This window comes from Carassius auratus, chromosome 15 (genome assembly GCF_003368295.1).
Source record: "Carassius auratus strain Wakin chromosome 15, ASM336829v1, whole genome shotgun sequence".
NCBI classification, from domain to species: domain Eukaryota; kingdom Metazoa; phylum Chordata; class Actinopteri; order Cypriniformes; family Cyprinidae; genus Carassius; species Carassius auratus.
The window spans coordinates 2692135-2715602 of NC_039257.1; the positions used below are offsets into that span (position 1 = coordinate 2692135).

Genomic DNA, 23468 nt, shown 5'->3' on the forward strand with positions numbered 1-23468 from the left:
CGTGATTTAATTTAGTATTTAAGGTGCTTCCTTTAATATGTGCTGAATTAAATTAAAAATGTAAATAGTTTTATTGACAGTTCTGCCCATTATTCCTTCCAGTGTTCATTCCTGTAATGCAAAAAAGTAACATTTAAATTCTAGTGCTTCCTGTAATCTGGGTTTAAATGTGACCTGGACATGTTTTGAACATGAACTAATGTTTTGTAGCTTACGTAAATATAAACATTAAGGCAAATAATCAACTAAATTCCTTCACCCTGCGATGTGAGCACAGCACATGTTGGGACCCTCTCTGGCTCTTTCTTCTCCTCATCTCTCTCTTTCTTTCTGTCCTCTCCTAATTTCTCTCTTTCTTCACGGTATAGAGTTTTAATCAGTCCCAGCTGTGTGATATTGCACGGCCAATTAACGAAAACCATTTGGCTCAGTCTCAAATGAGACGACCACATGTACCCCGTTTTCTCTCTTTCACACACACACACAGATTTCATTTGTAACTATTTTTTATTGTGATTTTCTATATGTAATCATGTTTTACAAAACGCAGATAATTAACAAGCATAACTTACATGTTCTCCGTTACAGATGCAGTGAAGTGCAGAAACAAGCTCATGAAAAATCCACACGTCACTATCTCGCTCAACTCAAATTAAAAGTTCAACATCCCCGAAAAACAACTGCAACTGTCCCAGACACGTGAACACTGCATTCTGATGAAAGACTTCATTTGGGAGCCAAGACCTTTGCAGTTTCCTGTTGATAGTGGATCACAGCTGGAGGTCAAAGGTCATCTGTATGTGTGTGTATCTGTGTCACCCAACACTCTGACAAAGTGTCTTTCATTTTTCATTCTGTCCAACATCACTGATTATACTATAAACAGACCTTTTTGCAGGACTGCTAAAGAGTGAGATCCTGAAACCAATTTTATCAACGATATTTTCGTCCTTTTGATAATTTAATTATGGTTTTCCTTGTGAAAACTTACAAGACATTGTATCACAGCAACATAAATAAAAAGATAATATACATCATATTAAGCAAATTATTTTTCAGTGGCTTAATATAAGAAAAATTCCACGTATGTGCTGCCACAACATTAATTTCTAGTGAGTTTAGGTGAAGTATTATGGATAATTTAGGTAAATGAAGTACGGTAAATGCTTCACAACAGATCACAATAGACAGTTTTATTGAAATCACTCATTCTACGTCAGCAATTATTGTTTTTGCAGTTGGATTTATACTGTGTATGAAGTTTTTAAAAGGTATCGTCCAATTTATTTACTTGCCAAAGCTAATTTCACTTGCTGAATGTTCATTTTGGAGCATGTTTGAACTTCACATGTAGGTCTGTCCAGATTTGCTCCTTTGAAATCATGAAGTCTGATGCCAGTAAAATGACTTCAGAATGTTCTTATGAGCCCCATCCAAAAAAATCAGCTGGTTTATAGTTTCACTTCAGTCGTCCTTTCAAGTTTTCCAATGATCCGATCACAGAGGTGAGTCTAGATCATAGTGCTGGATTGTTTTGTCAAATCACAACATACAGAATAACGCAGATGCTTTGTAACATCTTTCAGACTGATGGAGAAGTTGAGCGTGGATCTGAAGACGTGGGGGAGGTGAGAGAGGAGTATTTCGGGGATTTCTCACGTGACTTGGGTCTACTCGTGTTAATCAGGTTCAGTTAAACACAAGCACACTAGGGCCTGGATCACATTGGACACGCAGATAATATAAAGAATGAAACCAGTAGGGGTGAAGCAGAAGAAAAGAGCCAGATCAAAGACAGAATGAAAGTATGATAGATTCCTCCCCTGATGTTTGTCAGTAAAGACACATGATGGACTTTAAAGAGAGAAGGAGAAGAAGGTGTTGGAGGACACATTCTGCCTGTTTTTGTCTCGCAGACATAGAGTGGAGCCCAAAAGCTTTAGCCCACTAGTGAAAATGCTTTCTTTTTTAAATTATATGGTTTATAGAATTTAAATACTCTAACATCTGCTTAATATGCAGATATGACTGTAATAAAGCCAATTATGACACTTTCAAAACTTTTTATTTGTTTCAAATGGCCTGACACAGCTAAATTGACCAATAGTGTGAGTTTGGGGTGACCAGTGGAACATGGAGGGGTTGTTTGGAAACCTACTCGATAACAATCATTATTTAGCAAATTTGCTTGAAGATGTTGGTGGTGCAGGACGTATATACTTTTAATGGAAAATAATGTTATCAGGATGTCTATTTAAATGAAATTATGAATTGAAAATGTGAGACTTTACCATTTGCTTGTTATTTGAAATGTGCCTGCTTTGTTTTGTTGACAGCGAGTGACTACTGGAGCTGACAAGATCCTGATGTTCGTTTTCTCATGTTCTCGAGTGCATCTTGAGCATCAATGCCAGCAAGAATATCTGGCCATCTGTCACTCCTATACTTATATTTAATCTGTAAATTATAAATAGTGCATATAGTTTTTTTTTTAGATTATAACTTATAATGTACATGTTATTGTTTTAAGTGTAAAAATATGATGTAAAAATATGAAAACATTTTATTTCCTGCTAACAAAGCAGTGACACCTTATGCATCAATGCAAGTCCTTTTCCTGTAGGATTTGCTTCTTTGCACGTAAAGCTCTACTCTTGAAGGTCTGGTGTGGTTCAGTGTGGTTTTTGATGTTTACTCAGAGAGCTGAGCTGTTTCTGTGTCACCACGTCCGTCCGTGCGCTAGATCACAAACACCAAAACCACATGATCTCACTCATCTTTACGACCCACAAACAACCCCACTGATTCAGCTGCAAACACACTGGAAACTATTAAGACTTCACCGCAACGTGACGCTTTATATGTGAAAACAGATTGATAACAGACAATGTTTCTCCAGCAAGCAAGATAAAAGATTGAGGAGTTTGGTTTCCTGATGCTAAAAGCAGCTTTCTTTAGGAGAGTGGATGGCCTCTGGGGACTGATGTCTGAAGTGTGTGGAATTAGACGTTCTTAATGAACATCCATGCTACGTAGTAAACATTGCCAAGTGATTAGAACACTACAAACCCATTTGAAATCATCTGAAGCTAATTGAGTCTCAGAGGGGAATGTGACTCCTTGTTTTAAAGGAAACTATTGACTGCTGTCTCCTTCAGGGTTGACAGGATTCTGTTTTCCTCAACATGAAATCATCTGGAAAAGTTCCAGATCATCTATCTATCTATCATTCCATATCATTCTATCTTTTTTATATTTCATTCTATCTCTCGTTCTTTTGTTCTGTGTTTATACTGTTTGATCTTGTTAGCTTGAGATGTTTGTTTGTCCATCCCATCAATCTTGTTTGTTTTCCTCCCAGTTCCCTTCAGCTTCATGAAATTAAAATATATAAAGCTGAATTGGATATAAACACTGCACACACTCGCACGACTGAAAGCACTGATTAGACGGACAATCGAAAGTGAAGACAGACTGGAACGTTCAGTGTTCTTTTGGCAGCACCTGTCTGTTTAATTCAACAATCCCTAAACTATAACACGTATATACACACATCTGTCTTTCTTCCCCTGGCATTGCTCAGTGATTAAGACTGTGATTTCTGTTAGCAAGGATTTAAACAACGGATGCACGTTTGCTGATTGGTGCGTTTTGATCATGCAAATGTTCAACCTTTATATTTGTGTTGTGCTAAATTGTTAAACATATGTGTGCTGTACGTTCAATGCTGTAAAGCAGGTTGTCTTAAATGTGTGCATGCCCATGATCTCAGCAATAATATATCAAACAACATGCATTATTCTGCTCAATAAAACACATCGGAAGATAAATATCTATGACAGACGCTCCTCTGAGGGGCTTTTAAGATTGTGGATGTGTTTTCTGTCACATTTCTCTGAGTTATAGAGCACTACCAATGAGATACGGAGGCACTTTAAATGACCTACACACACACACACTCTAAAAATGGCTGGGTTAAAAATAACCCAATTGGCAACCCAGCACTGGGTAAATATTGGACAGAACACGTGCTGGGTTAAAGTAACCCAGCATGCTGGTTTACACATTTTAACCCAGCATGCTGGGTTATTGAGAAAACCCAAGATAGAGTCATTTTTACCATTTGTGGGTTTGCATTTTTATTATTCTGGGTTATTCTTGCTGGGTTATTCTCAAAATTTCACTTTTACTTAACAAAGCAATCATGGATTAATAAATAATGAAGAATACAGGTTATTTAGACTGTTAAAAATATTTTTAATGCCATCTGACATTCAAAAACTTGTACCAATGACAAACAACATGGAATTTTCCCTTTTTTTGTTTCCAGCGAATGCAAAATAAATAATTAAAATAAAAATCACAGAATTACAGTTGCAATAAATAATAATTTTTTTTCTGAATGACCTGTGTCTAGCTGTTTAACTATTACATTTTGACATATTTAGCTATTTAAATACACAGTGAAATGACATTAACAATTAACATTCTTTAAATTTAAAGATGTCCTTAAATTTATATCAAGTATATAAAGACTCCTATGTAGGTAGATGTGCACTGCTTAGTGTAGTTCAACATATAGTTCACCCAAAAATGAAAATTATGTCATTTATTACTCAACTTCATGTTGTTACAAACCCGTAAGACCTTCGTTCATCTTCAGAAGACAAGTTAAGATATTTTCGATGATATTCGAGAGATTTCAGACCAGGGTGAATAATTAACAATTTTCATTTTTGGGTGTACTATTGTCAAACACTTAAGCTCTGAAGCAAAGATCTACACCTGAGAGCAGTGTAGTCTGCTATAGAGCCTGTCTATGGAAGGACAATTTTCAAAAGGAATTGCAAATTATATTTTCAATTGTGTTTTCCACATGTGACAAATTGTGACATAATCCAAACACAATTGCAAATCTTGAACAAAAACACTGAACAAAAATTACTTGATGCATTCATGAATGCACAGTGACTGCCAAATTTCAAATAGAAAAACAAAGTCAATTGGCAGCTGTATTTTCCATGTATTATGAGTAATAAGCCTGTCATATTAATCAAATACTGCATCATAGCAGCTTTACAGTATTAAATAGGAAAATAGTGTGTAATAATGCAAAGAGACAAAAGTAAACACTCAGTTTTCAGTTGAAGTCAGTTCATCATTGATTCAGTGATGTATCGTCCCTCTGTACAATCAAGTCGATGATATCGCTTGATATTAATTGTCTCAAACTAAGGAAAACCAAGGAACCAAAACTCCATCGGTGACAGAATGGAGAAAAAAACCTTGTGAGAAACCAGGCTCAGTTGGGGGGCCAGTTCTCCTCTGACCAGACGAAACCAGTAGTTTAATTCCAGACTGCAGCAAAGTCAGATTCTGCAGAAGAATCATCTGTTTCCTGTGGTCTTGTCCTGGTGGTCCTCTGAGACAAGGTATTTACAGGGGATCTGTATCTGGGGCTCTAGTTGTCCTGGTCTCCGCTGTCTTTCTGGGCAGTAGAGGTCCTTTCTAGGTGCTGATCCACCATCTGGTCTGGATACGTACTGGATACGGGTGACTGCAGTGACCCTCTGATCTGGACACAGACTGGATCTCGTGGCTACGGTGACCTCGGAATAAGAGAGAAACAGACTAATGTTAGCATAGATGCAACATAAGAACAAGTACATGAGGTTTTATGAATTACCACGTCTGTTTTTTCACTGTTTCGCACACGTTACCTGAGAAAACACAAATGGAATCACAATTACTGTAGCATCTGAATTTAAAATGCCTCACATTGAAAGCTGTCAATTTTTGTCAGTGGTGGGACCATACTATGGAGAGTGTTTGTATTGGGAGGTGACGTCACTAAAAGACAATTGTGCCAAATGCTTTGAACAATGGAGGTTAAGGCACTACTTAAGGCATCTGCCGCTCCGAGAGATGTGTGATAAAGAACAGACAGTGCAACCCGGATCTCCCTCTATTCTTGGCACCTCACACAATAAATAATTCTGTCATTTTTACCCCAAATGCAGCTACTATCCCCTGCTAACAGTTAGTGCCACATGGTACTATTGGTCAATATTCACCATTAACCAAATGCTTTTCACCTGAGGAATAAAATATAAGGTAAGATGCAAATAAGTAAATAAGAGTAGAACTGCAATGTTGTTTTGCTGACGTGCATCAGAGTGCAAACAGTGAGAGATTTGGGGTAAAAACTACAGAATATATCCCAATAAAAAACACGCCCCATAGTATAGTCCCACACTTGACACAAAATGACAGCTTTCTGTGTAAAGCATCTGAAATTCAAATGCTTTTTAATTGCATCTGGACTATGTCACAATGTATGCATCCACATGTGGAAAAATGCAATTAAATATACAATTTGCAATTCCTTTTGAAAATAGTCCAGAATATCCTTACCTGTCCATTGATTATGATAATGCCTAAGAGATCTGCTGGCATTTTTAAATCGCCACAACAATTGGATGGGGTTTTGTGGACTCTGTTCGGTTAAGGAATTCCAGGTTTGTTCAGACCTTTAAAATATATTTTAAAAAAAAGTTCAATTAACTGTGTGAAGTTAATCATGAAATTGACCAATCATGATTATTTGTGATATTCACCTATGAGTTGGTCTACAGAAGCAGAATATGATATAGTGATTGGCTGAAAGGTGTGCTTTCAAACTGTCTAATCAATGGGATGTTCCAGTCATTATACATCACAGTTTTATGTTAATATGCTGGCTATATCAAACACACACAGTCACTGGCACAGATAAGGGAGATCACACTGCATGCGCGCACACAGACATTTCTATGACAAGTCACGTAGGTAACTTACTGTGTTACTCCGCAGCTTTAAAACAGTCCATATAACGTTAGTTGATAAACACGAACTTACCTTTAGACGCCTCAATAAGACTGCATTTGACGAGTTTTTCTCTCACAAATGTATCCATGTGCTTTTCTGACAGGAAAAAAACACATTTTGAATTATAATTTGTATGTAAAAATACTTTATAAACCACACAAGCATCAAATCACCTCACTAACGCGGCCCTCGCTGTGCGTGCGCGCACTTTGAAGAGACGCCGATTCTTTTCCGGGAATCACTTTGTTCGAGAATTACTGAACCGGTTTATTTGAACCGGATCGTCGGTTCTTTTAGACCTGCGGTCCGACTATATCGTACGTAATTGTATGATTTACATGTCGATATGGACAACTGCAGGCGTTTACATTAGAGCAGAAAGTCGTATTCGCTTTTTGAACTCATTTCACTCACTTAAATGTTAAATTCGTTTTTCAGTGTCAGAAACAACTTTTTCCTCTATTTTCACAGGTATTCGCATATTTCAGCCATCTGTAACTGTCGGAAACTTAATAAAACTGTATTAATCTGTCGTCTCAGATACCTTAACACGATTATGCGAGTCACGTAACGTAGGTTGGCCGTTTGAGGTAAACTGTTCATCATTTAACGTAAATAATGTTGGCCTGTAGAAGTTTAACAGTAGCCTATTGTAGCCGCAAAAAGGTTATAATTCTGCCAACTTAAAATAATTATTAATGAAAACATTAAATAAACTTACCTTAAAACAGTTGAAAGCTGTGTCTTTGCCCCGTTGTTCTTCCAAAATGACAGTTGAGGAGCGATTTAAACATCTTCAAGGCGCCTTAAATAACCCAGCGCTGGCCTGAAACAACCCAGCGACGCAACCCAGCAGGTTTAACCCAACACCTGGTAAACTGAAACTACCCAAAAGTGTTTAAAAATAAATAAAATAACCCAACAAAATGACCCAACAGACTCAACCCAGCATTTTGGGTTAAAAAATAACCCAGCAGTATTTAGAGTGCACACACTTCTTTTCAAGGCTTTTCTGGAAACACTTGCAGTGAAAGAGCTGCCTCTTCAATGTCTAACCGTACCATTTTTTCCAGGGTGAGGTATTTGAAGTCAAAGATGACAGCATGACAGCTTTTCTGAGGTGACTGACATTTTGATTCCTATTCTTTTGTTTGTGTTGGCTCGTAAAAATGTTCAAAGTAGATCAGTGTGTACGTATAGGTTGGTTTTCCACAGAGAATCAACACCGCCTTAACACTCAGGACACCACCATTCCCATACTAAATTCATCTTTATAATTACCAAGTGCATGGAAGTAACATGGTAAATTTATTCTGTCAGACTGGTCTGGTTGAGCGCAATCTCATGGGAACCCAAACGTGCAATTAAATCTTCAACCTTTGAGTTATGAGCTGAGAAGGCAAGCAAAATGAACTAGCTTATTCATTTTTTTTACACAATTAAGACCTAGTACTCATAACTGGAATTGAAAATGCAATGATATTTGCTTTTGGGACATATTTTAAAGCATGTGTTGCATATAACGGTACAAAGAGCATATTGTGTGAGAAGTGTGGTTGTGTTATTGTGTTATATTAAATTAATGTGAATGTTAAAGAATGTGTTTTTTATAGTGTGTGATGCATGCTTTGAGTGTCTGTGTGCGTTCTGCAAGCAGAAGTGTGTTTACCAAGTCAAGGATTCTCATCATGTGGGATTTATTATTGTCGGAGTGTTAAAGTATTTTCACAGTTTGTAAATATTATTTCCATGAGATAATGTTGTACATTCAAACACAGCTTAAACCCTGGGCTTTCACTAGGGGCAAAGCACTGAAGGTGAAACTGTATGTTTGCAAAGTGACCTTCTTCCTTCACCATGCCTTTGGGGAACTTGAGGAGTTTAGGAATTTAGTGCCACTTACTAGTAATTTTTTCCAGTGAAACGGTAACAAATATAAAATGTCTTTCTTTGCTATTATTTTAATTATTAAAATAAAATTAGTATATGACCACCAGACCATTTCTATAATAATATATCACAATACATTACTGGATAATAGAATAAAGAACCAGACAGGATAATCAGTTCTTTGGGTGAAGTGTGTAATTAACGTGCAACTAGTGGCACAGAAAGGAATTCGAACAAACATAAATGCATGATTTAAAACATGTAGCAGTCTGATTTATTTGATCTAAAATATTGATTCATCCACCCAAAGAAATCCAGAAATGAAAAGGGGAAAAAATTACATAAAGGAAGAATTTCACCGCTACCTCTGGATCCTTTCAGACAGATTTAGTGCAGTTTGGGAAGTCGTAGATCCTGCACCTTTCACTGTAGAATTATACACACAGAATGACCTTAAGAGATTTTCAGGACATTGGTTTCGTGTCTTATGTGTCTGCGTTGATAACTGAACTCAACCACCTCCCAGTTTTAACCCACGCTTTTCAAAAAACACACTTATATCCATAGATTTCTTCCAAAACACTGAATAATGAGTGAGATACAGATGTACAGAATGACTGACTGACTGTTTGTTTGAGTGTTTGTGGGTCTGGAGCGGCTCGGTTAGTGACTGTGTTATTGTATTGCGATATGTGTGTGGATTTGTTCTGCCCTGGGGGGTTCTGTGTCGTTTTGGCTCAGATCTGTTTCACCCATCTGGTTTTGGAGCACAAAACTGAGAGGATCAGACCCAGCCAGAAATATTTCACTCACTCACTCACACTGAGTCACACACACAGTGAAGAAACAATCAGAATCTAAATTAATTAACAAACAATTTCTGTTATATGTTATTTTTATTATTCACAATTAAATTATCTTAGTTTTTACTTTTTTCTGACACCAAACAAGTGGAACTTATAAGCACTTTTTAAGCAATTCTGAGTGTTTTAATGTATTATTATTGTTCTGGCTGGTTTCGAGGAGGTTGATAACTAGTTTAAAGTCTCTGTTGTATTCTGGTCTGTACAAATGTAAACATTTTAAAATTCTACTTTTAAAAACAACCCTTTAAAATAATAGCACACCTCTCTTTAACAAGACATTATTTGTGTTCAGTTCTTTGCAGTGCATATGACATGAGTTGTGTTATGCTGCAAAGATGAACAGTTTAGATATGAGTTTTACAATGAACACCTAAACATTATTCATCTAAATAAATACTACAGATGTCATTAAGACACAAAAGGAAGTAGATGCATAAGGAGATCAGAGGAAAAATATGCAGAGACTCTTCTGTGTGTGTGTGTGTGTGTGTGTGTTTCCCTGCGGGAGGTGAGCTGGTACGACCAGCAGCTCAGTGTGTTGTTGAGGAACAGGTGGAAATGGAAGACACCACAGAGACTGTCACGGGGGTGTTTGGGCTCAACCATGCCATACCTGTGAGAACAGCATGAGATGAGTCCATTTAACACTCTGCTGTCCAAACTCAGTCATGCAGTCAAACAAAAAGCTTCAACATGCTCATTTTCATGGAGAGAAGAACAAAAACAGAACTACACCTATATTTAATGAAGAAAATGTGAATAGTGTTTGCTTAAGCAAAACTCACTGCTATAATGTTGCAGTGTTCTGAGTGGTTGCAGGGGTATTTTTGGTAATGGTTAAGGTAGTTTCAAAGGTGTTCAGAAGGTTGCTATTATCTTGCTACACTCTCAGTACAGCAGTACCTTTCAAAAGGCACACCTTTATACCTAAAGAGTCCTAAAAGGTACAAAAGTGTACCGTTTAAAAAGGTACCCCCCCAGTGACAGCTTTCATACCTTTTTTATCTGAGAGTGTGTAGATGTTCTTTAGGGATGTAACGATTCACTAAACTCGTGAATATGCAATATGATTCACGATGGCTACTGATTTCATGATACAATTTTTTATTATTATTATTATTATTATTATTATTATTATTATTATTATTATTATTATTATTATTATTGAATTCTAACTGAAAAGGCATCCTTTTATTATTTTTCATACAAAATGCTGCACATTTCCCTGGAAATTGAAAAGTCTACAACAAATAAAATAAATATCTTCATATAAACAAAACATATCTGAAGGGAACAAAAACAGCAGATGGGCTGAATGAAAACGCACATTTACTCTCTGACAGCAGGTGGCGCTTGTGGAACAGCAGCAATACAGCATTTCCTTGGTTACTGCTGTAAACAAAGCAGCGCTGCACTTTATAAATACTACTGTTTTAATATGCAGAGGCAAGATGAAAAGAAAATAGTATCTTGACTCTTCTGAAGATTATCAGTTCCCCTCAGACAGAGGAACATTCATATAAAACAACACCCTGAACTGTATCATGATTCGCTAAACGTCTCAACCGTCTTGAATCGTCACTTTTCTTTTCTAGATTTTCAAACCCATTAGAGGTCCATTGTTACATTTTTATTTAATAGAATGTTCTAAATTATTGTTAGGTTGTTTTTGGTTGTTGCTAGTGTGTTGTGGTTTTTATCATTCGTGTCCATACTAGGCCTATAAAATGGAAAAAGGACGTTACATCTTAAATGTTAGAACTGAAAGTCTTTTTCTGTGTTTTGTAATGAGAACAACATGTTTAAACCCATGCACACACTTTTGTTTACTCATAGGTCTGGTCTAAAATGTAAAGTCACTCTGTTAGCGTGTTGAGGGGTGATTTGAGAGAGAAACACACCGCTTGGGCTCGGACTGATGAACTGCGTCTGGCATGTGGAGGTCAGGATTTCTGAAACACGTCATGATCACTCAGCACCAGCATTCACTCGTCATTCTTTTCCTTTGCTTTCCACTCTAACACACAGAAAAACTCTCGGTGTGTTAATGTCCCATAGCTTTCTGCACCCTTTGAGTGTGTGTGTGGAGACATATTCTAGTTGTAAGATCTGTTTTGGAGGGAGGAAACATCAGGTTGAAGAAAATGTTATGACAGAGCAGTGAGTGAAGCATCGCAGATGTGACCACACACACATTCACAGCGCTGAGAAAACCTTTTATGAAGACACACTCATGTTTATGTGTGTCTGAAGCCAATCGTTTATTAATCTTACAGTAGACATGATGAAGACCTTGATGGTGTTGCTCTAAAGGGTTGAACGTTTCAGTTGGACCACAATTAAAATATTGCAGTGATTTAGTTTGCTATTCTGGTTCTCCTTTTTACATTATCCCTCTTGCTGAGAGATTATCGGTTTTAATGATCAATTAAGGGCAAAAACCTACATACAATAGACATTATCAACATCTAGGCTACATTATCCTAAGAATTTTAGGGTTGGTTGATTAAAAAGGGGTTTTCATGCATTTCATTTGTACTTTTAGATTTGGACCACACTAAACTTAAATATTTGGTTTGTCTTGGTTTTAACCACAAGTTTTCAGTAACTTTTAGGCCAACACTGAATGTAAAGGAAACACAATCATGGCTATTCAGATCACATTTAATATTTACTATAGTATAAAGTATGATTCTGGGCCAATAAGTCAACATATTCATTATACATACTGCTTTTTGTATTCTATCAGTGCTGGGTAGATTGTGAACAAATTGTAGTCCATTTGATTCCAAATTACACAAAAATTGTAGTTAGTGATGTCATCCTTTACATTACACATTTTAGGTGACATATTCAGACTATATTTTAGTGTAGTAGGTAATATAATCAAACTACTTTTTAAATATGCATAGTTGGTAGACATTCTCTGGAGATTTCCAAATGGGTCAGTTCATCTCTTTTTATAGAAAAAAACAAACAAAGAAAAAACAAGCCATGTTTTGCATAATTGCTAAAGTAGAAATACACAAAAGAATGTTTCGAGTGTGTTGTCTTGGAGCTGCTAATAATTTAGCATCATGCTTAATTTGCTAAGTTAATTTTATTTCTCTCGAAGCACACAAACCCCATCTGAAACACACACACTAACTCTCTTTAATTAAGATCGATTTCTCCGTCCAAGTCAGTGAATGAATGATCTTTTCTTTGGCGAGGAAGGCAGCGGCTAATTAAAATCATCTCGTAGAGATCAGAAGGCCTCAGAATCCTTTACTTACATCCCAATACACACTCTTGGGGAAATTCTGCAGATTACTCCTTGACAGATTTTTGGCTGCTGTGATTGAGTTATTCGACAGGCGAGGCTAAAAACTAGTCAGCATGATTTGCAATCTCATATTTAACAATCATGACTCAAAGCCAAAGATGCTTTCTGCATTGCATATGTATAATGCTGACCAATGAAGTGATGCTTATTCTTTTTTTATAGTGCTGACTCAATCTGAGGTCACTTGACTGAACTCTACTCTCAGAGCCACAGATGATGGTCTCCTGCCACCTAGTGGAGATCATACGAAACACAGAGGACTAGTTATTTAACTAGTTCAACACTTGTATGCTCAAATGAGTTGCCTGAATTTGCCAGTTTCAGTGAGATTTACTGGCTTTACACAACTTCACGGTGAATTCATCAGCTGTCCTGGAAACACATTTTTGTTTCCAGATTGATACAATGAAAAAAAATTGATTTGTGATGTTAGTGGCACCAGATCTTTGAAAATGTTTAGTAAATGTGTAAAAGACAGTCCCTTGCAGATTTGGACAGTCAGTTCTCAATTAATCTTCCCACACTGGACTGTTATTGTTTTATAAGGTAGCCAATTTAAGTTAAATTGCATGCAACTCAAAACAAACAGTGTTGGGATGCTTTACATGGGCAGATCTTGGACAAAATGGGATACAAAGTGGCAGGGAGACAAAAAGATGTGTATTTTCAGAAAAAACATAGAAAGAAATGATTTTTTTTATTTAAAAAATGTGTTTTAAGGGTTGGAAAGTGGCAGTACAGACTGATCACAACATCATTCATGATACAAAAGTTGACTGAATCAGTTTTACAGTACTCAGAATTACTACCACTCCTTTGTTTTACGTCTACATTATGTGTAAACAAAGGGAAAGCACTCAAAGAAATTTTAAGAACACAAAATGTGTGAGAAATGAGTCAGGACAACATGATTGTGTTAAAAACAAGTAATTCTGCTAATACTATTCAAGTGAGAACTCATCGAGGAGATGTGAAACTGAAATAACATCAGATTCCTGATCACTGCAGGAACTCTGCAATAAAGTGGCCAAGTGCCCTAAAAGTGTTTCAGAAATGTGGTCTAAAAACATTTTTTTTATATTTAGTAAAACCACTGGGATTGTCATAATGACTGTGCAGCGGTCCTAGATCATTGACTCAAAATAAAGGCAAGTCGTGTTTCAACACCTGATTGTTTTGTGTTTGTCTGGATTCAGGAGCTCTTGAATCATAAATCAGATTTTCATACTCAGTCACAGTCTACAGCTTAAAATGCTTCATGCTTCAAATTTAGTCAGCGAGATTAGTAAAATGCACCAAAACCAATGTTGTGCAGGGACAGTTGTTTGGTCCGCAAACATAACACTACATCAAGAACATTAGTAGTCCTCTTAAAGGAACAGTTCGCCAAAAACTGAAAATTATGTGGTTTTTTTTAACCTTCATGTTACTCCAAATTCGATTTTAGTTCTTCTTCAGGACACAATGATCTGCACAACGAGTGCATTCAGTAACAAGCACCTGCGAACTCATTAGAATATAGTGCAGAAGTCATACGGACTTTTAGGGAACTTATTTGCTTTTTGAGCTTGAAAGTTTTGCATTCATTGAATATTTATCAAAAGCGTCATTTGCATTCCACTAAAAGTCGTATAGTTTTGGAAGGACTTGAAGGATGACAGAATATTTATCATACCTCTTCCTCATCTTTCCTTGCCGTTCGCTCATTCACGTTCACATATTACAGGACAGTTTGGTGGCAGGCCTGCTTGTAACTCGTCGCGTTGACAATATTAAACATATCATTTCTCACAAACGACATGAAATTACCCAGAGGGCAGAGCGGCTGAGCAGAGTGTCGATTGTGTTCACGGCAGAAGGATGTGTCAAAGGTCAAGTCCTCTCCGTTATAGAGAACACGGATGAACATGTTCTTCAACCACTGTCCTCGTTTTCTATCACCGTCTTTCGCTTCTGGTCCGTTCCACAGCTCAAACACCAGCCGCGCTGCAAACTTTGGAAATCCGGCCCTTTCCAGACCAAGTGCGCCTAGCAGCGGTGCCATTGTTACGTCGTGAGCAGATGCTAAAGCGAAGACCACCTCTTCCGTTCCTCGGCGTGTTTGGCTTGCTCTGGCGATCCTCTCCATCCGCGTTGCGGTGCGGTTTAGGTACGGATGTGCCGCGAGCACAGCATATCGGCGATAAAGCCCCGCCTCCCGCCGCTCCAGTTCATCATCTTTCTGCTGCCGTCGAATCACAGCAAAGTGCTGCAGTGTAAGACACGCCCCCTCATCCGGAACGTTTGATGTAGTCCGTGTGTTAGTGCATGGGAAAGCAAGACCATGACAAAAGTGACACAACAATGCATCCACCGGATTGGCCGCCCTCAGAATTTTTGTGGCCACTCCCAGCGTCTTCGCCATTGTGACATATGTGCGCTCCAGTTCGGTGTCTGCAGTCCTCTGCCGATACTGCCTGCGCTGCTCCTGCTCCAGGAACCGGTTCCGCGCGGGACAGTCGCACGAGGAACCGCAGAACAGCGTACTCCACTGCTGTCTTACCGTCACCCGTGACCAATCGAAACGTGGCAGGAAGCCAAAGAGGAAGGCCAATCCACTCTGTAGGGTGCGGCTTTTACCTGTAGTCTCCACCCACAACTGCCGCGGCGACCAATCAGCAGTGAGCAGATTGTGACGCTTGATGTAGGCCTGGCGAAGATGATCGCCGTTTTTCAAGTGCTGCACGACTCCTGATAGAGAAAAAGAGAGAAATATTAGTAAGAATGTGGAATAACATTTCACACCAATGTTATTTTAATATCATTGACATATTATAGATTTTATTGGTATTAATACTAAAAAGTTTTTATTTTTATATTTGATTTTACTTTACTTTTTAGTAATTATGTGTTTTTGTCATTTTTATAAGTTTTAATAAATGTAAAAAAAAAAATTCCTTCAATTTAACTAAATGTTAACAACTAACTGAAACGAAGTTAATTCAGTACATTTAATTTGATTTCATGTATGTTTTTATGGTTTCAGTTTTGGTTAACTATATTATTCATCCCAGTCTCACACCTACAATAAAACAATAACTAATTACATTTTTGATTACATTTTTTTATATATAAATATATTTACCTGTCTGTGTAAGCTCTCCCATTTCACAGGTGCTGTGATTGGGTAATCGGGGCAGATATCCCAGTGATGCGTCCCAGTGACCACGCCCACCGAGAGCCATGTGACTAATGAAGGAGCCCAAGAGGGGGTGAGAGGGCTTTCTGCAAAATTACAATCATACAATATGTTTTTCAGAACTTTAAATCAGGAATAGTTTTAGATGTGATACATTTGAACAGCACAGTAGGCATCATAATGACCAACAAGCAACGCCATGTGAACATGTCGTTACTAGATGCATCCAGAAGGGGGAGACATTACACTAATGATCTGAATTTATCAAGCTATTTTAACATATGCAATAAAGACATCTTCAAAAGGAAAAGTGGTTCATAAGAAGTTGGCTAGTGTTTTGATTAATTTTACAGCCACCAATAAGCCTACTTTATTTTTAAAGTACATTTTAGGTCAGTCTGTAGTAAAATATTTAACATAGTTTAAAAACAATAAGAATCCACCTTGTTCCTGAAAACTAACGCTCGTCAATTGATGTTGACAACAGCATGTGCCAAAAACAATGCATGAGCACTGGTACAAAATTGGGAATTAGAATTACATGAAACATGCATCATTTTAATAATTACTGCATGGGTTTAATGCAGGTCTAATGCAACCAAGGAATAAAACTGGTTCGGAACAACTCTTTATATCTAACGCCACACTGGGTATAATTTCCCTTTGCATGCAGTTTTAAACACGCAGGAGATTTCCGAGAGCATGTGATGTCAGATCACAATATTTTATTACAATGCATCTTCATTTTTGAGTCAAAACCCATCAGATCATCCCGTTCAGTTGGGTCAGGTCACAGAGTTGGCTCAGAGCATATCTGAGCGTATGTAAGAACCAGAGCATGTTAAAGAGAAAGAGACAGAAGGATTTGTGGCTGAGGATTACTTTGTAATACATAAATCATCATGGGAATATTATGATTTGCCATTGATTGGTATACTCTGGACAAAAGCATTTGTCATGCCATAGGAAAGAACACTACGATGAAACAATGGAAATGCAACAATGTTATTTTAGGTAGAGTTACAGTTGACTGTTCACTGCTCTCATAACCACAGAGACACGGCTCAGGGACAGATAAAAGACAGAGACGGGAATTCAATATTAATCTGATAATGATTCATAAACTGCATAACCTAAACCTGATAAACACACACTAAGCATGCAAATATAAGTCACTTGTGCTTATCAGATGATTTACATATGAATGTGTACCTCTTGTCTGATAGGACGCAGTCAATGGCAGGCTTCTTGGTTTTGGGGATGGAGTACAGAGGGAAACGGTCTCCATGTCGGATCATCACGTGTACCGACAGCAGCCTGTAGTCAGCCGGACTGTGACCTACGCCACACAAATACATCAGCATTCAGCACACATCTGAGAGAGACTTCAGGTGAGTGAGTGAGTGAGTGAGAGAGAGGGGAAATGAGTGGGTTTCTTACCCTCCCAGCCGTGCTCGGTGAGGTTGGGGTAATTGCAGTACCGGTGAGAGTCTCGGATGGGATCTGGAGCGGGAGCATCCGTGTGGAGGACCGGATTCACACGCTTTCTGCTTTTACCAAGTGACATTTGCTCCGCCACCGGATTGGTTGGAATGAGGTGCACTAGGGAGAGAAAGAAAGAAAGAAAGAGAGAAAAAAAAGGACTATGAGAGTCATTGAGCACAAGCACACACTTTTTCCAGCTTCCTCAGTTCTGACCTCATAAAACAAACATTCAGACTGCACAGTACTGCGGATTGTTACATTTTGGGAATTGGTATGGTGATGTGGGCAGAAGGAGGAGCCTGACAGGATTTTTATTATATTTAGTGACTGATAGCTGCTAGAAAGTATGTGCAACAATCCTTCAATGTGACAGATGAAAACATCTGGATTTGACTAAACATTTAAACTGCATACTTACATTTAAAAGTACAAATAAACAACGGCAGGAAGGCTCATAATTATGATCAAGCTAATTTTCTTGGAGTTAAAGAGTAAACTGCACAATAAAACCATACTCCAACTTTAAGAACGGTCCAAAACCAGCATTTATAGAAAATATGACGCTTTAACAAAATGACTAAATTATGACTGTTCTGGCAAAAAACTAAAACAAATAAAAAACCTTCACTAACATAAGTAGATCTCAAAAATAAATAAATGAACCTTTGTAAACAATGCATGATATGAGCCTTAAATAACATGAACTGTATGTTTTATTATAACTTCAATGCATGAAGTTAAGCCAGGCATTGCTTACATTTTTAATTGTCCCTTCTATATAACAATTTGGCATAAATTTGAGCATAATCACTTATACAAATTTCTTTAAACCCACTGACATTAGAAATATATTTATGCAACATTATGAACTGTTCAGTAAAGCTAAACACAGATTAAATGAATTAATACATGGGAATGGGCTGAATGATCCACATCAGCATTTTCAACTAACCCTAACCCTAACCCGGAGTTAAACTCACCAGACAGAAGAATGACGGTTAGCTGGTTTATACTCACAGCGATGGACATTGTGGAGATGTTAAAGCCAGTGTGTGCAGGTGTGTGTGTATTTGCACCTCATACTGGTTTTAAATCAGAATCAAACCCCATTTGATTCCTGTAAAAGCTGCCTAACCAATCGCCTGTAAGCTTGGAGCTCTCAGCCAATCACAGCTCAGCTCAGTGCAGAGGCCGGCCACACAAAGAGCTCTTTGTAGCTGAAAGGCTGAGCATGTGTACAAAAAGATTCACACACACCTAAACACAAATACAATAGACTCAAATCAAACAGGACAGACAGTGTTTGCACTGCCGCTCAAGGCCATCAGGCTGATATTGTGTGTGTTGTGAGGAGTGTGTACTTCAGCGATGAAGCAACGCTGACAGATACCCACAATTCACTGGGTTGAGAACCGGTCGTCTTTCATTCTTCACTTCTGTCTTTCTCGTTCTCGATGTATGGCCTCTTTCTCTCTCTCTCTCTCTATAGACCTGAAGCCGCTTTCTTTAAAACTACACCAGTCATGCTTGAGTGAACTGAAGTGAGGAGAGAGAAGAAGAGAGGTCGGCTATTTTAAGATGCGGCTCTGTACTACATTCAGCTTTCAGCTCTTGTTGGAGACACCACAAAAGGAAGGAATAAATTAGTAATGACCTCACACAGGGCAAAAGAAACAGGCAACGTGAGGAAGAAGACAGTAAGGACGACAAAAAGTTTGGGCAAAAATATACATGCATTCAGGCATTTAAGAACACTTAAGATCATTAGATTACAAAATAAACCAAGTGAGTAAACAGAGGCTGTTTGCAGAGTTATTGCAGCTGGTCTCAGCGTGGATGTATAACACAGGCCCCAAGCAGTGAAAAGCTTTAAGAACAGAAAGAGACTGTAAACCAGGTCAAAGGTCAACTCTTTACTATCAACAAGCACACATGCATGTCTGAACACAACAAAAATGTGGTTTTCTTATGTTGCGCTGCTGCTCAGACTGAGCTGTGATTGGCTGTTGAATGCAGAAGGCGGGTATTAAGCGGATCGTTGACCAATCCCCGCTCACCTTCTCATGTTTGGTTTCATTAGTATTCAAATTCGTACCATCTGTGCTTTTAAACGACTAAATTAGCAGGATTTTCCCGTAGCTGTCACTGTGACATGAAACGTTTAATCTGCTGATATTTGCAGGGCTGGTTTCTCAGATCCCAGTCCACGGTGAAAGAGGATTTTCAGTCAAGGACAGAGGACATTGGTGTCTAATCTGGGAATAATCTGTCTCTGAAGCAAATCTGACTGACCATTGCATCAAAAAAAATACATGCTGCAAACCATGTCCCCGCTGATGACTTTAGGACTTTCAGGGGCTTTCAAACTGCTTGCTTTCACTTCTTAAAAATGAAGCGTCACAAAATAAAATTTCCCTGTTTATTTTCAAATGCATATTTGAGATTTGAATCCAATTCATGTTATAGATCTTATTATGGAGATTTCATCCATGTATATGTGTGATTTTTTTTGTTTTGACCTCATAATTTTTAATAAAAAAGTCGTAAACAGAATAAAAATCACTACTTGATGCTTTTGGTAATACCATGATGCTTCCACCGTTCTGTTTTGTAAGATTACATAGTTACAATTTGTATTTTTTTGGGTTTGCATTTATTATATTTGCAGCCAACTGAAAAATGTATCCCTTAAAACTGTGCTCTACTGAAACAGGGAAAATCCATGATATATAAGGCATATCTTCAAGGGAAATGCCTTTGTTTAGAGTGCTGAATGAGACCATATTCCCACTGGACACAAAACCCACACCCATGCACATACTAAGAATGTAAATACGATTCAGCGGAGGTTATATTCCCACCTGACAGACTAAACACACAAACACAGCAGTCCCAGGAGAAACCTTAGAGTATGCATGAATAGCTGTAAGTTCATACAGAGGAAATGTGACTGGAATTATACATTGTGTTTCACACTTACAATACTGCAGGCTGAAACTCAGCAACGCCAGCAGTGCACCCACCACCAGCACCAGCATGAAACGAGTCCGTGCCAGCATTGTCCTGTGATTGGTTCAGACGCCTGTCCATCAGCCATACATGCACAGCCCCCGTACTGTCGCCTGGGAAATTAAGAGCAACGGAAACGTAATATTGCACACATATGAAAAACACTAAATGCATGCAATGCTTAACAACTGTTGAGATGCTACAAGGACAAAATGCTCAACGCAAACATTGTAATGAAAACCCCACAATGCTGGTTTCCCGTTTATATGCAGCAAAATACAGCCAAAGTCTGGTGAAACACAAACTGACAAACCTACACACTACACCAAGAGGCAACGTGTAATTTACCCTGGTTGCACAGAAGCAAAATCTGCTATTAACTCTAAATACAGATAAGAGCTGTGTCTTTAAATTCCTACAGTTAGCTTTTTGAGCGAATCTGAAACATGCACAGCTGATGAACTGAGCAGATGTTAAAAGTCGCCAGAGAGTATTAAACCACTTCCCAGATTACACCCTCACTCCTCTGAGTAAAAACAGATATGCATTGAAATGTGCTGCTAAATGTGTCACCAGTATTACAGCTGCTGTTAGCCTTTATCACCTTTATTGCTGTTGGTTATGTTTAAATATACCCCCTGTAGCTGTAATATATTTTGCAACATGACATGTTTTATTCCATCTAAAAGTATTTTAACTTTTTGTGTAATTATTATTCATGCTGTTTAATGGCAGGAGAGATTACATGAAATTGTAATGCTTTTAAAATGTGATGCACAGCAGGGTTATTTAAATGAACTAATGAATGCTACAACAATTCAGAAATGCGTTTCATACAACGACTTGAATACACACTCATCTATAATGAACATGTTTTAGGTTTCTGAAATGAAAAGAACCATTTTGTCAGTTCTGTAGAAAACAACCATGACAGCAGGGTCATCAAGTTCATAAATTTCACACTGTGGACCTTTTTTTTTTTTTAAAGGCCTGTTGAGCAAAAAAAAAAAAACTTTCAGATCATACCACCTGTGTGTGTGTGTGTGTGTGTGTATAATATATTATACTTACCTACCTATATTCTAAGGACTGTATACTTTATATTATTACTGTATTTTTTGCAGATTTGAATATGTATATCTATATTTTTACGATTTTCTCTGCAGGATTGTATTTCTTTATAGGCCATATGGAGAAGTTGCCGAGAAGACTGCTCGCATTTCATAACGCAGTTTACACAATAAATGTCCCTGCCTGAAAGTGTTTAATCTTCAAACACTGACAGTGCTGGAACGACGCTGTTTTCCTGCAAATATTGTTAATTTCGTGTTTTACGAGTGAAGACGATCAGTTTACGATCTCGACAGCGCAACAGCGGCGTCTTCGGGAAATCGTGCAGAAGGAAAATGAGAAGAATTCGTACAGAAGAACACGGCAGAACTGCATAGGATTCTGAATGTAGAAGCAGCGCGTGCAGTGAGATCAGCAGATCAAACACACCGTAAGACACATCAAGTGTGGGGAAACCCGCTTTACCTGAGCCAACAGAGCCGAGATATTCCGTTCAGAGGAGTCGATCCGAGCCCTGATCCATCTGCCCCTGAAGAATGATCAGACTCAGCCCCGATACGAGCCTCTAACAATATAAACTGTGTGTGTGTGTGTGTGTGTGTGTGTGTGTGTGTGTCAGACATATTATTTTTGAGTTTCTTTGCTCCCTCTGCTGGTTATAGATGACAAACCGTTGTGGTGATGTGATGGTGTCTCATGCACTAAAGCACTGTATATTTATTATAGCCTATATAACCTTAGCCTGGCCTGTTGTGGAAGCATTACAAGTCTGTGAGATGTTCTCACTACTCAATGCTTTGTGTGTAGGTATGTGTTTGTTGCGCCCTCATGCACTTAGACCTGAAAACTATTAATGATCCACCAGAGCCGTTCTGGTTTTGCTTCAGAACACTACTGGACATCAAGTGGCCAAAGTATTTATTAACTGTCTCTTGAATTTGGCTGATGGGAGTGTGACCTACAAACAATGTTTACCCTTGTTGCAGACTATATTTACTCCTTTTGAAGTATACTAGTAATAATAGTTAGCCTATTTATTTTGTAAGCACAATTATATAGCTAGTTGCACTGTGTTATTTGCATTTAACATAGGCTAGATTTCTTTACTGTCTGTCATTTTATGCAGCTGTGTGTGTGTGTGTGTTTGTGTGTGTGTGTGTGTGTGTGTGTGTGTGTGTGTGAGACATGTGTGTGTGTGTGTGTGTGTGTGTGTGCTTGTTTGTACTGATTCTACGTTATTTGAACTGGTAGCCAGGTCATGTATCGACGACTGACCCATTACACTTAATTGGTCTTTGGCGATGCATTTGTATGTTTTTGGTATTTTGCATGTTTTGTTCTAAAGTAGATTTGTAGAGCAGCTCTAACAAGACAGTATACTGTAATTATTAAGTTGAAGTCAGTTCAGTCAGTGTTGGTTAGTTTCAGTTCAAACTGTGAAAAGGTTCATAAATTATAAAGCAAGATCAAGCTTGTAAGGAATAGTGGAGTAGAAGGGAATGAGGAACTATGCAACAAGGATATATACCAATTAGATACCAGTCAGAGAACTACACTACTAATAACCATTCTCCCGCAAAAAAAATAAATAAAAATACAAATACAAAGAATAAGCATTTTCCGCCCTCTCAGACTTGCAGACACATTGACTGTGAGAGGTTTGCTGATTAATGGATGTTTGTTGCACTGACTCATGTGACTTATATAATTAAAGTCATACATACAGCCACAACCTGAATGAATAGAAGACTGAATCACTTTAATTATAGACCTGCCT

General features: G+C 38.0%; 2 protein-coding genes and 1 long non-coding RNA gene across 17 annotated transcripts in view; 1 reads left to right on the forward strand and 2 right to left on the reverse strand.

Moving 5' to 3' along the window:
- The window catches only part of LOC113114741 (uncharacterized), a 31358-nt gene extending 27333 nt beyond the window's left edge, over positions 1 to 4025 (forward strand). For 8 of the 13 annotated variants that reach the window (XM_026281701.1, XM_026281703.1, XM_026281698.1 and 5 more), the window contains 2 exons: positions 589 to 1505; positions 1587 to 4025. The gene's annotated coding sequence lies outside the window, so the exon portion shown is untranslated. Of the gene's footprint in view, positions 1 to 588 lie in introns of all 13 variants that reach the window. The other 5 variants (XM_026281694.1, XM_026281693.1, XM_026281692.1 and 2 more) reach the window with 5 other exon arrangements.
- A 1526-nt stretch (positions 4026 to 5551) lies between these two features.
- On the reverse strand, positions 5552 to 6962 carry LOC113114753 (uncharacterized). Of its 2 annotated transcripts, none has more exons than XR_003293779.1 (3): positions 6898 to 6962; positions 6415 to 6530; positions 5552 to 5599 (listed from the first exon to the last, which is right to left on the reverse strand). It is a non-coding gene; the product is annotated as an uncharacterized LOC113114753 (long non-coding RNA). The 2 variants fall into 2 exon arrangements; XR_003293778.1 differs by having other exon boundaries at positions 5563 to 5609.
- Positions 6963 to 13626: 6664 nt separating this feature from the next.
- On the reverse strand, positions 13627 to 22310 carry LOC113114738 (2-phosphoxylose phosphatase 1-like). Of its 2 annotated transcripts, XM_026281682.1 has the most exons (6): positions 22157 to 22310; positions 20592 to 20733; positions 17567 to 17728; positions 17339 to 17465; positions 16073 to 16212; positions 13627 to 15678 (listed from the first exon to the last, which is right to left on the reverse strand). In XM_026281682.1, exons 2-6 carry the CDS (start codon positions 20668 to 20670, stop codon positions 14669 to 14671), a joined length of 1518 nt encoding a protein of 505 aa, XP_026137467.1. In that variant the 5' UTR covers positions 20671 to 20733; positions 22157 to 22310; the 3' UTR covers positions 13627 to 14668. The 2 variants fall into 2 exon arrangements, with proteins under 2 accessions (XP_026137467.1, XP_026137468.1); XM_026281683.1 differs by lacking the exons at positions 20592 to 20733; positions 22157 to 22310 and adding an exon at positions 18592 to 19984.
- Positions 22311 to 23468: the final 1158 nt, after the last annotated feature.